Below are 19547 nucleotides of genomic sequence, written 5' to 3' on the forward strand. Positions count from 1 at the left end.
GGAGATCAAACAAAGTCATTAATGACGGTTCAACATTGTCAAATAAAATTTTAGTCCATTCTCGTGATGAGACAATGTTCAGTACCAAGGATAAAGCATTAAGGCTTTTTAATGATTTCTAAATTTGATACGGGGTATATCAAATAGTGTATCTACAGGATGACACGTTTAGGAATCACCTATGTAAGTGTGAAGTGTTAGCCGCTTCAAGGAGAACTTTGTAAGGCCAGTTCTCTACGCACTTATGAAACCAGGCGGTGTTCATGGCTGAAACGAACACAACAATGAGAACCAAAGACGGTTAAGGGTTGATTGTGTGACTTATGGTTGTCTAGGTATACACCAAAGATCGACGGTTCAAAGATATCAAATCTACCGATTGACCGAGTATATCCGACATAAGTTTACTACGGAAAGTTCAAAGGGAAACCTACTTATCCAGATGCGATTAATCCTTGCTTGTAAATCACACAGTTTTTCCATGCATACTTCCATGATATAGCCATTCCCCATTCATGTGGGGGATTGTTGAGGTTTTAATTTAAGATGTAATATTCTTAAAATGAGGGTGAATGGGAAATGGAGGGAAAATGAAATTTTGAGTAAAATTTTAAGTTTCCCCCTCTTAACAATGAGACATTGTCCCATATTGGAAGTGGAAGACATTTTTGGTGGGTATATATATAATTGCTCTTCTTGTAGCTCTTAAAGAGTTAAGAAGAAAGCAAGCCTCGCGCCGTCGTCGTCGTCGCTCACTCGGCTCGGCTTCGGCTACGGCTACGGCTACGGCTACGGCTTCGGCTTCGGCTTCGGCTTCGGATTTGGATTTGGATTTGGATTTGGATTTGGTCAAATGATCGATTGATTGATTAATTTTTTGGACCAAATTTATTTGTTAATAGTAAATATTAACGTAAGATTATCCGTATTTGTAACGGATATTTTCCAATCCGTGTATTTGATCATTGGCAGCCGGATAATGGTCTTCCCACCATGAAGTGCTTGCTCCACCATGAAGTGCTTGCTCCACCATGAATGTAATGCTTGCTCCACCATGAAGGGTGGACGTTTGGCTTGCACTCCCTCTTGGTTGCTATAAATAGGAGCAGCAAATGTTGAAGTGAAACACTCGGAACTCAACTGAAATTACCAAGAACTCAACATACAATTGGCTATACATTGCACTCCTTCCTCTCAGAACTTCCATACGTTCTTCTGAGTATATACTCCTTCGTTCTGCATTGTTTTTAACTTCAAACAAAGCAACTGTAAGTGTGATTTGCTACCGAACTTTGTGTTCGCTGAAACACTGGGGTTTGAAGTACCGCTACACCAGTGTGTTATTCGTTCTATCCTGGGAGGAAATAATCCATTACCTTGGGTACTAGGAGGGGATTAAATTCCTTAAGGAAACACTGTGAATTCAGTGGGCTCGAATTATTTACTGTTTTATTACGTAAATTTATATTTTGCAGAATTAGAATTATTATTTACAAATACAGCTATATTGACGGGAAACAACAATCTTAAGGAATTTAATATTTATTTCTGTATTTGTAGTATTCTAATTATTCTGCAAACTAAAACCTTTGTGGTTTGTGTACTCCCGTTTTGGAGAGTTAAGCCTTCGTGGCGTTTTGTTGGATATTAAAATCTACGTGATTTTTACTCCAGTTTGAAAACGTGTATTAAACGTTTGTTTGTGTCATTCTTTTACAGAAAAGATGATGACTGAACCCTTCCTTGTTTGTAATACATAAAAATCCTAATATGTAGGATTTCAAAATTCTTTCCTTATTTGATTCGTAACATAACTAGAATATAATATGTTTACTCCTCTTAATATTTTGACTTTAAAATTAATTAACAACCGCCATAAAGTGATAATGCATGTGCAAAGGCCAATAATTAGCTTCTTGGTTGTATTGTATAACAACGTTGCCACCTAATTTTAATCTGTCTATGTGTAAGGCACCAGGAAATTAGGTTAAAACAAAAATGTTTGAAACAAACGAGGCTGTTATAGAGAGGTTTGACAGTATTTTCGATCTTAATGTACAGATTATATTTTCATGATATTAAGCTTTGGTACATGTAGATAAGGTAATTTTAAGTCGATTTGTGATGTATCTATTACTATTTGCAAATTAAAATTAGGCCAAGTTTTTAAATATAATTTTATCAAACTTCAAAGAAGTAATTCATCTTTAGAAGGTATTAAATCTCGTAATCACTTTGAGGATATTCCCATTGATTGTCACGACCCGAAATTTTTACCGTCGGGACCGTGATGGCGCCTAACATTCCACTTGCCAGGCAAGCCGACGTTAGACAATTATTAAGCCAATTCTTATTCAATTCAGTAAATAACAACAAATAAGATAAAATAAAATACAATGAGTATGGAATAATATAAAAACTTCATTAATTACTACCACCCGAATCTGGAGTCACAACTCACGAGCTACTATGATTTACTACAAACAAAGTCTAAAAAGGAAAAATACATTATTTTGGAATAAGGAAACAGTAAATGATAAAAACTAGGAAGAGACTCCAGGGACTGCGGACGCCAGCAGATCTGCCTTGGGTCTCTTGACAGCAATCCAAGCTGCTAAGCCTCACGATCAGCTAGGACCGGTACCAAAATCTACACAAGAAGTGCAGAGTGCAGTATCAGTACAACCGACCCCATGTACTAGTAAGTGTCGAGCCTAACCTAGATGAAGTAGTGACAAGGCTATGACAAGACACCCACATAATAAACATGTGCAGATAACAGTATATATACAAGAAAACAACAGTAACAGCTAAACATGTACTATTGGGAGGGGAAATATGCTGAGGAAAATACGAGATAAAGAACTATAGCAGAATGGTAACTTGAACAGTCAATGTACTATGAATCAATAAGAACTAATAAACACATTGAAGGAAAAATGCACAGCATCATCTTTCATGTTTTTACTCTCAATCTCACCATCAGATCAATAGAAACGGTACGGCATCACCCTCCGTGCATTAACTCTCATAATATGGTACGGCATCACCCTTCGTGCATTAACACTCACAATGTGGCACGGCATCACCCTTCGTGCATTAACATTCACAATATGGCACGTCATCACCCTTCGTGCATTAACACTCACAATGTGACACGGGCATCACCTTTCATGCATTAACACTCACAATATGGCACGACATCACCCTTCGTGCATTAACACTCACAATATGGAACAGCATCACTATTCGTGCATTAACACTCTCCCTTACCATAATACAATGAACAAATAACAACCAGGAGATAGAATAACAAGTTCAAGCCTTACTTCAACATTTGGTATTACTATATCAACCTCAACTTCGGAATCAATACTCAATTATCACCAGAAGGTCCATAAACATGATAAGAATGATCAATTTAACTATACTTGTCTAAACATAGATAACATGAACAAAGGAAGCTATAATTGCAAGAAACCAAGCCCCGCTTGCATGCTTTAACCCGACTACAACGCATAAGTACTCGTCACCTCACATATACGTTGTTCCCCAATATTTAAACATGTAGCAAATAGACAAACAAGTCCTATTCCCTCAAGTCAAAGTTAGACACAACACTTACCTCGCTCCAAAGGCCACTCAATGCTCAATTACCGCTTTTCCTCTAGAATCCACCTCCAAGCCACTCGTATCTATCCACAAACGACTCAATAATATCAAATATTGCCAAATAAATCAATTACAATGCACAAATTTAGATTCCCCAAACTTTCCTCCAAAAAGTCAAAAATCGACCACAGGCCCGCTTGGTCAAAACCCGAGGTTCGGACCAAAATTCATTTACCCATTCACCCCCGAGCCTGATTATATAATTAGTTTCGGAATCCGACCCTAAATTGAGGTCTAAATCCCAAATTTGCAACCCCCCCCCCCTAATTCTTCCTAAATCATTAATTTTTTACCATGGAAGAACAAATATTAGGGCTAGGAGTTTAATAGGTGATGATATAAATGGAAGAAAATGAGTTAAAGGGTACAAACTTATGAATTTATTTTGAGTTTTCCCTTCAAAATAGCACCTAGACCGAGTTCTAATGGAGAGTTTATGAAAAATGGAAAAAATCCCGTTTTGGTTTTGTATTAAGGTCTCGGCATCAGGCCTTCTTCGCGTTCGTGAAGGGCCTGCCACGTTCGCGAAGGATTGCACGCGTTTGCGATGGTCTATCCCCCCTGGCCATCGCGTTCGCGAGACTTGTCTCACGTTCGCGTTGAACAACCCACTGATCCACAGCCCACCTCCAATAAATCTACGCGTTCGCGTGTTTCCAGTCGCGTTCGCGAAGAGCAGACCCCCAATGCTCCGCTTTTGCGACATGGCCTTGCGTTCGCGTAGAACATACCATCCCCCAGCCCAGCTCACACTTTGCGTTCGTGAGAGTGCCTTCGCGAACGCGAAGAAGAAAATCAGAAGGCACCTGAAACTGCAGAAAATAATAGATTTCTAAGTTCAAATCATCCCGTAGCCTATCAGAAACTCACCCGAGCCCTCGGAGCTCTAAACCAAAAGTGCACACAAGTCCAAAAATATCATAAGAACTTACTCGCGTGATCAAATCGCCAAAATAATACCTAAAACTACGAATCGGACACCAAATCAAATGTGATTTTCAAGAAAAATTTAAAACTTCTATTTTCACAACCGAACGTCTGAATCACATCAAATCAACTCCTCTTCTCACCAAATTTGACAGGCAAGTCATAAATATTATAGTGGACATGTACCGGGCTCCAAAACCAAAATATGAACCCGTTATCAACAAAATCAAACATTAGTAAATTCTTAAAAATAATAAACTTTCAACTTTTAATTTTCCATCAAAATTCCATATCTCGAGCTAGGGACCTCGGAATTCGATTTCGGGCATACGCCTAGGTCCCAAATTACGATACGGACCTACCGGGACCGTCAAAACATAGATCCGGATCCGTTTACTCAAAACACTGACCAAAGTCAACCCAAATAGTTTTTAAAGCAACATTTCATATTTTTTACAGTTTTTAACATAAAAGCTTTCCGAAAATACGTCCGGACCACGCACGTAACTCGAGAAGGGTAAAAATGAGATTTTTTAATGCTTTAGATTACAGAATTAGGTTTTAAAACATATGATGACCTATTGGGTCATCACATTCTCCACCTCTAAAATAACCGTTCGTCCTCGAACGGACATAGAATAGTACCTGGGCTGGTGAAAAGATGTGAATAAGTACTCTGCATATCTAACTTGGACTCCCAAGTAGCTGCCTCAACGGGCTGACCTCTCCACTGCACTCGAATTAAAGGATAACTCTTAGACCTCAACTGTCGAACCTGCCAGGCTAGAATAGCCACCGACTCTTCCTTGTAAGTCAAATGCTTGTCCAACTAGACAGAGCTAAAATCTAACACATGGGACGGATCGCCGTGATACTTCCGGAGCATGGACACATGGAATACCGGATGAACAACTACTAAACTAGGTGGCAATGCGAGCCTGTAAGCCACCTCACCCACTCTCTCCAGAATCTCAAAGGGCCCGATATATCTAGGGCTCAACTTGCCCTAATTTCCGAATCTCATTACACCCTTCATGGGTGATACCCGAAGCAACATTCTCTCTTCGACCATGAATGCAATATCATGAACTCTACGGTCGGCATAATCCTTCTGCATGGGCTGAGCTATGCGAAGTTGATCCTGAATAATCTTGACCTTATCCAAGGCATTGTGTACTAGATCTGTACCCAACAACCGAGCCTCCCCCTAATCGAACCACCCAACTGGCGACCGGCACTGCCTACCGTATAATGCCTCATAGGGAGCCATCCGAATGCTCGACTAGTAGCTGTTGTTGTAGTCTAACTCTGCAAGGGGCAAGAACTGATCCCATAATCCTCCGAAGTCCATAACACATGCGCGGAGCATATCCTTCAAGATTTGAATAGTGCGTTCGGACTGTCCGTCCATCTGAGGATGAAACGTTGTGCTCAACTCAACCGGCATACCCAACTTACGATGTACTGTTCTCTAGAAGTGCGAGGTGAACTACGTACCTCGATCAGAAATGATAGACACGGGCACACCGTGAAGATGGACGATCTTGCGGAGGTAAATCTCTGCCAACCGCTCCGAAGAATAGGTAACTGCCACAGGAATGAAATGTGCTGACTTAGTCAGCCTGTCCATAATGATCCAAACTGTGTAGAACTTCCTTTGAGTTCGTGTGAGTCCAACAACAAAATCCATAGTGATACGCTCCCACTTCCACTCAGGAATCTCTATCTTTTGAAGAAAACCACCAGGTCTCTGATGCTCATACTTTACTTGCTGACAATTTAGACACTGAGCTACATAAGCAACTATGTCCTTCTTCATCCTCCTCCACCAATAATGTTGCCGCAAGTCCTGATATATCTTGGCGGCGCCCGGATGAATAGAATACCGGGAACTGTGAGCCTCCTCAAGAATTATCTCACGAAGTCCATCCATATTCGGCACACAAACACGACCCTGCATCCTCAAAACTCCATCATCTACAATAGTAACATGCTTGGCACCACCGTGCTGCACTGTGTCCTTAAGGACTAATAAGTAAGGGTCGTCATACTGCCGATATCTGATACATTCAAACAAGGAAGATCGAGCGCATGTACAAGCTAGAACACGGCTGAGCTATGAAATACCCAACCTCACAAACTGGTTGGCAAAAGTCTGAACATCTAATGCAAGCGGCCTCTCACCGATCGGAATGAATGCAAGGCTGCCCATACTCGCTGTCTTTCCATCAATGCATCGGCCACCACATTGGCCTTCTCGGGGTGGTATAAAATAGTGATATCATAGTCTTTCAAAAGCTCCAACCACCTCCTCTTCCTTAAATTGAGATCCTTTTGCTTGAACAAATACTGAAGGCTCCGATGATCCGTGAAAAGCTCACACGACACAGCGTAAAGATAGTGCCTCCAAATCTTCAGCGCATGAACAATGGTTGTCAACTCTAAGTCATGAAAAGGTTAATTATTCTCATGAACCTTCAACTGCCGCGATGTATATGCAATCACCCTTCCCCCTGCATCAATACTGCACGAAGCCCAACATGGGACGCATCACAATATACCGTATAAGATCCTGAACCTGTGGGCAACACAAACATCGACGTTGTAGTCAAAGCAATCTTGAGCTTTTGAAAGCTCGCCTGGCCATCTGAACAGGGCACCCTTCTGGGTCAACCTGGTTAACGGGGCTGCTATAGATGAAAACCCCTCCACAAATCGATGGTAATAGCCCGCCAAACCCAAGAAACTCCTGATCTCCGTAGCTAAAGTGTGTCTAGGCCAGTTCTGAACTGCCTCAATATTCTTAGGATCTACCTGAATGCCCTCTGCTGATACAACATGCCCCAAGAAAGCGACTGAATCCAACTAAAACTCGCACTTTGAAAATTTAGCATATAATTGGCTGGCTCTTAGAGTCTGAAGTACAATTCTAAGATGTTGCTCATGCTCCTCTCGACTGCGGGAGTTGATCAAGATATCATCAATAAACACGATCACAAAGGAATCCAGATAGGGCTTGAACACCCGGTTCATCAAATCCATAAACGTTGTTGGGGCATTTGTCAGCCTAAATGACATCACTAGAAACTCATAATGTTTATACCTAGTTCGAAAAGTTGTCTTAGGGACATCGGATGCCCTAATCCTCAACTTATGGTAGCCAGATCTCAAATCAATCTTCGAAAACACCTTGGCACCCTAAAGCTGATCAAATAAATCATCAATCCTCGTCAATGTATACTTGTTCTTGATGGTGACTTTGTTCAACTGCCGATAATCTTTGAACATCCTCATCGACCCATTATTCTTCTTCACAAACAACAAAGGTGCACCCCAGGGCAAGACACTAGGTCTAATGAAACCCTTATAAAGCAAGTCTTGCAACTGTTCCTTCAATTCTTTCAACTCGAGCGGGGCCATACGACATGGCGGAATAGAAATGGGTTGAGTGCCCGAAGCCAAGTCAATACAAAAATCAATATCCCTATCGGGTGGCATCCCCGGCAAGTTTGCAGGAAACACCTCTGGAAACTCACAAACAACTGGCACTGAATCCATGGAAGGAACCTCTGTACTAGAATCGCGGACATAAGCCAAATAAGTTAGACACCCTTTCTCGACCATATGCCGAGCCTTCACATAAGAGATAACCCTACTGGTAGAATGGCCAGAAATCCCTCTCCACTCTAATCGAGGCAACTCCGGCAAGGCTAAGTTCACCCTCTTGTCGTGACAATCTAATATAGCATGATAAGGCGAAAGCCAATCCATACCCAAAATGATATCAAAATCGACCATATCGAGAAGTAGTAGATCTACACGAGTCTCACGACTCCCAATGGTGACCACACACAAATGCTAAACACTATCTACAACAATAGCATCTCTCACAAGTGTGGAAACATACACAGGAGCACTCAAAGAATCACGACGCATAACTAAATATGAAGCAAAATAGAATGACACATAGGAGTAAGAAGATCCCGGATCAAATAGAACTGAGGCATCTCTACGACAAACTGAAACAGTACCTGTAATAACATCATCGGATGACTCAGCCTCATGCCTGGCTGGAAAAGCATAACATCAGGGCTGGGCCCTACCACCCTGAACTACGTCCCTGGGATGGCCTCTAGCTGGCTAGCCTCCACCTCTAACGATATGAACTCCACATCTAACAGTATGGCCTCTACCTCTGGCTAACTGACCCCTGCCTCTAGCTGGCTGAGCAGGTGGTACAACAACTGGTGTTGGAACCATGGCACGAGAACCCTGATATTGTGAGCTACCCGATGCCCGAGGGCAAAATCTAGCAATGTGCCTTGGATCACCACAAGTATAACAGGACCTCGGCTGATGTGACTGCTGACCTTGAAACTGACTCTATCCACCTGAGTAACCACCCTAAAAACTCTAGAGCGGAGGTGCACTAATAGGAACTGGTGGTGTACTGTAAGCGAGCTGGTCGGAATTAGGCATATGAGGGCCACGACCATCTGAGGCACCGTGGGATGCCTGAAGTGCTGAATGAAACGGCCTGGGTGGATGGCCTCTACCAAAAGTACCCTTGCCTCCAGATGAGGCACCGCTGAATCCCCCGGAATGACGTGGTCTCTTGTCAGACCCCTGACCTCCCTGAGCAAGAACCATCTCGACTCGCCTGGCGACATTGGCAACCGTCTGAAAAGAAATCTCACTCCCAGTCTCCTTAGCCATCTACAATATGATAGGCTGATCAAGTCCGTCAATAAACCTCCTCACCCTCTCTCTCTCTCGGTAGGAAGCAGAAGAAGAGCATGACGAGCCAAATCCACAAAACGAGTCTTATACTGACTAACAGTCATACTGCCCTGCTGGAGACGCTCGAACTGACAACAGTGCTTCTCTCTCAGTATGATAGGGTGAAACTTCTCTAGAAAGAGTAGAAAGAACTGGTCCCAAGTAAGAGCAGGCGACCCCGCTGGTCTGGTCAACAAATAATCTCTCCACTATTTCTGACACCACTTTGGCCTCGACCTCTACCCCTCGTAGGAGCTGCCACTGGAGGCTCTGGCTACTGCTCGGCTGAAGATGCGGTACGTGTTCTCGCCATCTGCGAGAGAATAAGAGTAGAAGAGTTCAACTAGCATTGTGAGAACAAAATCGCACTACAGAGAAGAATATAAGTGAAATTTGTTCCTAAACTTCATAGCCTCTCGAAGATAAGCACAGACGTCTCCGTACCGATCTTCCTGACTCTACTAAGCCTGCTCGTGAGTTGTGAGACCTAGGCAACCGAGTGCTCTAATACCAACATGTCACGACCCGTAATTCCCACCGTCGGGACCGTGATGGCGCCTAACATTCCACTTGTTAGGCAAGCCGACATTAGAGAGTTATTAAGCCAATTCTTATTCAATTCAGTAAATAACAATAAATAAGCTAAAATAAAATACAGCGAGTGCGGAATAATATAAAAACTTCATTAATTACTACCACACGGATCTGGAGTCATAACTCACGAGCTACTATGATTTACTACAAACAGAGTCTGAAATGGAAAAATATATTGTTTTGGAATAAAGAAACAGTAAATGATAAAAACTAGGAAGACACTCTAGGGACTGCGGACGCCAGCAGATCTACCTTGGGTCTCCTGACAGCAATCCAAGCTACTAAGCCTCATGATCAACTAGGACTGGTACCAAAATCTGCACAAAAGGTACAGAGTGCAGTATCGGTACAACCGACTCCATGTACTGGTAAGTGTCGAGCCTAACCTCGATGAAGTAGTGACGAGACTATGACAAGACACCCACATAATAAACATGTGCAGATAACAATATATATACAAGAAAACAACAGTAACAACTAAACATGTACTATTGGGAGGTGAAACATGCTAGGGGAAATACGAGATAGAGAACTGCAGCAGAATGGTAACTTGAACAGTCAATGTACTATGAATCAATAAGAACTAGTAAACACAGTAAAGGAAAAATGCACGGCATCACCCTTCGTGCTTTTATTCTCAATCTCACCATCAGATCAATAGAAACAGCACGACATCACCCTTCGTGTATTAACTCTCATAACATGGCACGGCATCACCCTTCGTGCATTAACACTCACAATGTGGCACCCTACGTGAACTAACACTCACAATATAACACGACACCACCCTTCGTGCATTAACACTCACAATGTGACACGGCATCACCCTTCGTGCATTAACACTCACATTATGGCACGACATCACCCTTAGTGCATTAACACTCAAAATATGGAATGGCATCACCCTTCGTGCATTAACACTCTCCCTTACCATGATGCAATGAACAAATAATAATAGGGAGATAGAATAACAAGTTCAAGTATTACTTCAACATTTGGTTCCACGATATCAACCTCAACTTGGGAATCAATACTCAATTATCACCAGAAGGTCCATAAACATGATAAGAACGATCAATTTAACAATACTAGTCTAAACATGGATAACATGAATAAAGGAAGCTATACTTGCAAGAAACCAAGCCCCGCCCGCATGCTTTAACCCGACTACAACGCATAAGTACTCGTGACCTCACATAAACGTTGTTCCCTAACATTTAAACATGTAGCAAATAGACAAGCAAGTCATATTCCCTCAAATCAAGGTTACACATAATACTTACCTCGCTCCAAAGGCCACTCAATGCTCAATTACCGCTTTTCCTGTAGAATCTACCTCCAAACCACTCGTATCTATCCACAAACGACTCAATAATATCAAATATTGCTAAAGAAATCATTTACAATACATAAATTTAGATTTTCCAAACTTTCGCCCAAAAAGTCAAAAATTGACCCCGGGTCCGCTTGGTCAAAACTCGAGGTTCGGACCAAAATTCATTTACCCGTTCACCCCCGAGTCCGATTATATAATTAGTTTCAGAATCCAACCCAAAATTGAGGTCTAAATTCCCATTTTGCAAAAATTCTCAATTCATCCTAAATCCTTAATTTTCTACCATGAAAGAAAAAAGATTAGGGCTAGAAATTTAATGGGTGATGATAGAAATGGAAGAAAATAAGCTAAAGGGCACAAACCTATGAATTGATGTTGAGTTTTCCCTTCAAAATCGCACCTAGCCGAGTTCTAGTGGAGAGTTCATGAAAAATGGGAAGAATTCCGTTTTGGTTATGTATTAAGGTCTCGGCGTCAGGCCTTCTTCGCGTTCGTGAAGGATTGCACGCGTTCGCGATGGTCTATCCCCCCTGGCCATCGCGTTCGCGAGACTTGTCCCGCGTTCGCGTAGAACAACCCATCGATCCCCAGCCTACCACCAATAACTCTACGCGTTCGAGTGTTGCATGTTGCGTTCGCGAAGAGCAGACCCCCAATGCTTCGCATTCGCGACCATGGCCTCGCGTACACGTAGAACAAACCATCCCCACCCTAGCTCACACTTCGCGTTCGCGAGAATGCCTTCACAAACGCAAAGAAGGAAATCAGAAGGCACCTGAATTTGTAGAAAAAACCAGATTTCTAAGTTCTAATCATCCCGTAGCCTATCCAAAACTCACCCGAGCCCTCGGGGCTCTAAACCAAAAGGGTACACAAGTCCAAAAATATCATACAAACTTGTTCGCTTGATTAAATCACCAAAATAACACCTAGAACTACGAATCGGACATCAAATCAAATGAAATTTTCAAGAAAACTTTAAAATTCTATTTTCACAACCGAACGTCCAAATCACGTCAAATCAACTCCGTTTCTCACCAAAATTGACAGACAAGTCATAAATATTATAGTGGACCTGTACCAGGTTCCGAAACCAAAATACAGATCCGATATCAACAAAATCAAACATCAGTAAATTCTTAAAATTATTAAACTTTTAACTTTTAATTTTTCATCAAAATTTCATATCTCGAGTTAGGGACCTCAGAATTCGATTACGGGCATACGCCCAAGTCCCAAATTACGATATGGACCTACCGGGACTGTCAAAATACGAATCCGAATCCGTTTACTCAAAATGTTGATCAAAGTCAACCCAAATGGTTTTCAAAGAAATATTTCATATTTTTCGCAGTTTTTAACATAAAAGCTTTCCGAAAACACGCGCGGACCGTGCACGCAACTCGAGGAGGATAAAAATAAGATTTTAAGGCTTCAGATCATAGAATTAGGTTTTAAAACTTAAGATGACCTATCGGGTCATCGCATTGATCATCATTTCAAATTTGAAATCCGTTGAAGATAGAATTTCAGTTTTATAGACTTAAAACTTGAGATGAGCTAACATTAAAAATTTGAATCAACAAAAATTAAACTACTATCTTTAATTGTGAAATAAACAATTACGTCTTTGAGTTAACTAATTAGCAAAAGAAAATTAATTTAATTCTTTTCAAAATTCATCTTATAAATAAAATTATTTGTCAAGTTGACAAAACTCTTAGGGTAAAAAGAATATTGAGCAAAATCGATTATAGTGTAGTATACTAAGAGTCAAATTGATTAATTTGAAGTAATTAGGATAAAATAGTATAAGATAAAATATATTATAAATGGATTATGATTTTTTTATTTGCATTTAGTCCAATAAATGACAATATCTCACTATATTATTTGTTATATTAAGTTATTCGCAGTAAAATAATAACTTAACATTAATACTCATTTTTAGACTTTACATCATCACTATCAATTCTTTTTTAGGTGTATGGCCAATCTTTTCATTCCCAATCTCTAAAAGACCAAAATATTTAATTTTTTTAGTTTGTGTTGTTTGATAAATATTTAGAAAATCATACGAAAAGCATTTTTTTTTTTTTTTAGGTCATATGAATTTTCACAAAATATTTCGACATAAGTCTCCTTAAATTACAATTAGGTATCTGAAAACTTTTGTGAGACATAAATTTTCATTTGTTGAGCTAACTAATGGGAACAATATTCATTATTTCCAGGAATTTTTCTCTAAATTTTATTTTATAATTTTGTATAATCCAAACATATAGTTTAATAATATTTACGTGATTTTAAAAAGATATGGCTACACGCGCAAAGCGCGTACCCTAAGACTAGTTTATACTAAAAATGGAAGCTCCTATCGTCAAAGTTAGATTACAGTTTTACCCCTTCTGTAAATTAAAATATATTAAAACATAAAACATTTGATATAATAAATATTAAATAGTAAAACCTTTAACAAAAACCTTCATAAAAACCAAGAGGGCAACAAAGCGGTACAAGTCCTTTTTCTACCACTGACCAACAACAAACTTTGATAGTGGATTCCCTTAACTTTTATATATTTACTGAACTTCTCAATGCAAGTACAAAATTCGTACAAAACTTAGGGGTTCTCGAGAAACCTCACCTAACAGCCTAATTTCGCCCTGCTACGCACACATGTGAAAACAAAAAAATTACGTGAAGAAGCTAAGTTGGAGAAGAGATTATTTCTGCGATTTAATTGAATTTAGTTTAATTTATTAAGAAATTATTTCAGGTTAGTGCTTTTCTTCAGTTTCAAAAGTTTGTTTTGTTTTGATATTTCTTCAAGTTTATATGACCGAGAAAATTATTAAATCATATTATATGATGCTCGAATACATATTTGTCAATTAACAGGAAAGAACTCTTGAAGTTGCACATGCCATATTATGGAAGATTATCTTTTTAAAGAAAATTTAGCAATCAATTGCACATATTAACATTTAAAAGGTTTAAACAGTAAAAAGTGACAAATAAAAAATGAGGTAACAAAGAAAAGTCATTTTTCTAGGTTTAGAATCGATCTGAATATATGTTATATTAGAAGAATTGTTACTCATTAGTTATATGTTTTAATATTATTCATATTATTTCAAAAATATGTATAAATTAATATGGGACACACGTGCGTTGCATGTGTCCAGAAACTAGTACTCATAAAAATAAGAGTAAATTCCAACTAGATCACCTTAATCTTTACTTGTTGGGAAACTATAACCCTCTACCTTTAGAACAAGAACGATGATATGGAATGTACATCAGCTAATTAGGCTCTTTTTTTTTTTTTTTTTAATATAATGACTTAGAGAAAATGACTCTCTATAGTCCCTCGAAATTTTAATAGCCCATATTTTTTTTTCATTGACACGAAGTGACCCTCCGACTCAAACATATTATATCTAATAGCCCGAAATATCTATTTTGTATATTTTTTATATAATGATAGTCTATTTTATATATATTTTTTATATAGTGACAGTCTATTTAGCATATTTTTTATATAGTGACAGTCTATTTAAACATAAATTGTACAGTAACGGTCTATTTTGTATAGTGACATCTATTTTGTATATTTTTTTGTATAGTGACAGTCTTTTTTGTATATATATTGTATAGTAACATTTATTTTATATATATATTTTTAGAGTGACAGTCTATTTAGTATATAAATTGTAGAGTGACAATCTATTTTATATATTTTTGTATATATTCTAACGGCAAAAGGCTCGTTCCCATAGGTAAAATCATCTTGACAATTGACACATATAGGTTAAATACACTACAATTCTCTTTCTTTTACAAAAAATAAAAGCAAGAAATACTGTAATGCAACGCTTTAAAATGTTCAAGATCTCGCGATAAAAAGTTTTCAACTTCTTCCTCGTTATCGTCTAAACCAGTAAGATCAAGAAATAATAAATCAAATAAAAGCACTTCTTGAATGGAAGAATTTGTATCCCAATCAGAGTTGTAAAACAAGCTTTTTAACTTGCTTATTGATGGGCAAAATAAATATAATATGTTTACCCGAAAAATGAATATAGTTAAATTTATACGCAGTTCCGAAGATATGTGGTACAACTTAACACAGAATGCTAGGATAAATAAAGGGATGAATATGGGTTAGAGAAAACGTAATCTAGGCGAATCAATTATGAACAGTGAAATTAGGATTTAACAAAATAGAAATCAATCTAAGAAACTAGAAAGATCACTTTTCTTTCTAGAGGAAATAATACAGTTTTTGATAGATATGAGTCTCCAAAAAGATATCTCCTCAGAATGATAAACAAGCCCTTTTATAGTGAAGGGGTTTGGCTCCAAGTATAATAAAATAAACATTCAGTGGGAGACCCATGATAAATCAGTTTTTTCATAATTTCTGCCAAGATTCCTTCTAGTGGGATCACAACGGCTTTTATCTGTGAGCTCGATCTTGCTTAGAATCCTCGATTTTGGTTCGAGCTTGACTTCGGCTCGAACTCGCGATCTTGGCTTCGAACCCGCGCCATGGTTCGATTCTTGTTCGAGTTTGATTATGATATCGATCTCAACACGGACCGGCCTCCCCGGGCCTTAGATTAGTTCGTTCCCCCCTTCGGAATCTTATTTCGATACACCACCCTTCGAACCGTATTGGACATGCCAAGGCTGAAATTCATTTCGACCGTATACAGATAGTCCCCTCGTTTCTTAGAAAGAAATCTGGCGAGAAACAACATGATTTTCAACAGCTCGATCAGATTATACCTTGCCGATTCCATCAAGTTCGACTGTGATACACATGATAACTGTCCTGTCGATTTAGTCTTTCAAGGCATTTAATGCATGTCAGTGGTGGTCGGCCACTGCTGATAACGAACCATCGTGGCTTTGAACCTATAAATAACTCTCACCTTTATCTTTTACCATTTCTGCATCTTCTATCTTCTAAAATTTCTCAATTTCTTCTTTATATTCTCTAGCCTACCAAAAAGCTGTGATTTCTTTCCGAAAAGACCCCTTAATTCTACCAAATCTCTATCACGTTCTTTTACTCCCCTCCCCCCCTCCTTTTTTTGAATTCAAAAAAGGATGGCGAAAATATCGCAAATCGTTCCTCAAAAAGAGAAAGCTTCGTCTTCACATTGAGCCACTGATGAGACACCAGCGGAGCCACGGCCAGAGGAGTGTGTCCCCGAGGCGTGCGTCCTTACTTCAGATTTTAAAGTTGATAAAGGTTCATCGGTCCCTGGCCGGTGTGATCCGGTATCGAGGTATATGTGTTCGATTACTGAGAAGCACCTCGATCTGCTAAAGAAGGACTGCAATTGGGGGAGAAAAGAAGTGATAATACCCACCCCTGACGAAGACATCACTTCTCACGTGAAAGGGTTTTTGAACGTATATACTTACCCTTTCACTTTGGGTCCCCTCGATTCCGTCATAATCAAATTCTGTCGACACTATTAGGTAACCTTAGGTCAGGTCCATCCTTCTTTGTGGTGGATCGTTATTCTGATCCGATATTTTGTGAGCAAAATCGAGGGGATGTCGTTCACCCTCGATCATCTTATCCGGTTGTATCGCCCCCGACTTTTTCGGGGAAGGTTAATAAAACTCCAGCGTCGGGCTACCAAGGCTTTGTTCTCGAGTATTGACGAGGACAGGGACCGGGGTTGGATGAGCAGGTTCATTCGAGTAAGGACTTCGGACCTGATCCCGACTGAAAATATGCCCTTTCCCGGGGAGTGGAATCTGAAACGTAAGTGCGATTTTGCTATTGCTTCTATTTGGTTCTTTCATTTGTTCTCTTATCGATGCTCCTCTTTTCGTGATGTAGCGGTTCCCTGGATGCCCGGAGCGGTTCCCAACCTCAAGAATTGGGTACGGGATCTTGTTTCGACTTCCACATACGCCGAACGCTCATAGAGTGATTTGTCTAAAGTCGATGGGAGGCCAAAAATCATGGTAAGCTCATTTCTCGGACTCTGACGAGGCATTTCTCGATATTTTTTATAAGGTTTCCCATATGTAGGTTTGGGTAAGGATGCGGTCTTGCGACCTATGTCTAATGAGGAGGATGTCCCTACCTTCGTTCCAAGGCCAGTAAAGGAAAATAAAAGGAAGAGAGCTCTGTTGCCCGAATATCCAAAACCGAAGAAGATGACGGCTCGTAAGCCGAACAAGAACGTTATTCCTTTGACCGTAGAATCCGTTTTGCTCCTAAGGGATGAGGAAGAAGAGGAAGGGGATAATGAGTCCACGCTGGCGGTCCGGACGAAGAGAGCCACCGATGCTTCAATGCCAGCTGGATCGATGATGCCCTATGGGGCTCCATCTCGAACTGAAAATATACCGGAGAGAGGTTCTGGTAGAGTCCCCGAACTATCGGACGTTGAAGACGCCTCTCACCAGAATCAACCGGTAGGGGTTACAATCGAAGAGCCCTTCGAACCCCTCCAAGCCGAGGGGAATGCTCCGAGCGAGTCACTTGGGGCAGCAGGGGTGATTCGGGAAACTCAAGCTCTGGGGCCCTCGATCTAAGTAGGCCTCATGATGAAGAGGATCCATTTCGTGACCTGTTTACTGGTATCGAGGATGTTGCCGGTGCCGGTGATGAATCCGATCTTTTTCACGGTTTGGGGCAGGCTTTGAACCAGGTGAGTCTCTATGTTCGTTTTGTTGGTATTGCCTTTATGTTCGTCTTTCATTAACTTCACTTCTTGTTCCTCTGTAGGCTGCGGCAATCCATCGAGAACAATGTTCTCGTTCCCATAATGAGCTGCATCGATACGTGGCCGACCTGAAACACGCTACCGATGAGAGGAACTCTCTCAAACTTTCCTTACGGCAGAGAGAGGAGGAAATAAAAGATCTCCGAGCCGAGCTGGCCAAGGCTTATCGAGATCAGAGTGATTTGTCTGAGCAGGTAATGATGATTTTGAAAGCCTATGGGTTTGATACCAGAATGGTAGCCAACATTTCGGTCTCGCAGCTGTAGCAAAAAATCGAGATGATAGGGAAGCTGCGCGAGAAGGATCGATGTGATAAGGATAGAATCCTTGCGGTGGAAAGAAGGTATGGACCGCTTTGCTGTAGAAAAAGAGACTGCTCGAGCCCAGTTATCGTCGTATGAAACCCAACTTCAGACAATGAAGGAAAAGGGCCTGGTTCAAGCAAGAATAATTAAGGAGCTCGAGGCTCGATTGGCCTCAGTACTTGCCAAGGCCGAATCCGATGCTGAAACGGCAAAGACTTATGCGGATGCGCTCGTGGTCGTCTATCGGGCTGATGCTGAAGCTGCCCAAGTTCAAGCAAGAAAGGCAGCCGAATCCGCCAATGGTCGGGCGCATTGGGCCGCCGAACTTGCTAAGTACCGATCCAGGAGAGAAACTCTCGAGGAGATTCATGCTCGCGACTTCGATCTCACAGAAGAGATAAAAAGGGCAAAAGAACTCGAAGCTGATGCTGAAGCTCTGGTTTCCGATGATTATAACGACAACGATGGGAGCAAAAGCAGATCCGAGAATGGGGGGGAACCTGATAAAGAAGAGACTGCTCCCGTTTAAATTTTTCTTTTTGCTGTAGCCACCTATGTAGATAATGTTTGTGTATAAGCATATCTCTATGTATTAAACCACTTAATCAAACTTGAAACTCGTGGTTTCTGCGATCGAGTGAGTGTTTATTCAAACTTGGGGCAATGTAGCCCTTTAGGCTTTTGACGGTCGAGCGGGTGTTTGCTCGAACTCGAAATGAAAAATAGCCCGTAGGCCTGATCGAGTGAATAATTCGAACTCGAATTGATGCAGCCCATAGGGTATTTGGCTGAGTGAGTGTTTGCTCGAACTCGAAATAAAAAATTAGCCCGTAGGCCTGATCGAGTGAATGATTCGAACTCGAATTGATGCAGCCCATAGGCTATTTGGCCGAGTGAGTGTTTGCTCGAACTCGAAATGAAAAATAGCTCGTAGGCCTGATCGAGTGAATAATTCGAACTCGAATCGATGCAGCCCGTAGGCTATTTGGTCGAGTGAGTGTTTGCTCGAACTCGAAATGAAAAAATAGCCCGTAGGCTTAATGGTCGCATTATATCTTAATTCTTCGCATGTTATTACACGCCCGGGTTCGGGCCAATTTATACGAGCATGGCTCGCTTCGACCATCTGGCTCTTTACAGTTTTCCTATCGGGACCCTGTTGCTGTGAAGTAA

General features: G+C 40.6%; 1 protein-coding gene across 1 annotated transcript; it reads left to right on the forward strand.

Moving 5' to 3' along the window:
* The first annotated feature begins 17398 nt into the window (after positions 1-17398).
* On the forward strand, positions 17399-18903 carry LOC138901860 (uncharacterized). The gene is made up of 4 exons (XM_070189656.1): positions 17399-17839; positions 17932-17994; positions 18072-18263; positions 18355-18903. The coding sequence occupies exons 1-4, from the start codon at positions 17399-17401 to the stop codon at positions 18901-18903; spliced, it is 1245 nt and encodes a 414-aa protein (XP_070045757.1).
* Positions 18904-19547: the final 644 nt, after the last annotated feature.

This window comes from Nicotiana tomentosiformis, chromosome 11, assembly GCF_000390325.3.
Source record: "Nicotiana tomentosiformis chromosome 11, ASM39032v3, whole genome shotgun sequence".
NCBI classification, from domain to species: Eukaryota; Viridiplantae; Streptophyta; class Magnoliopsida; order Solanales; family Solanaceae; genus Nicotiana; species Nicotiana tomentosiformis.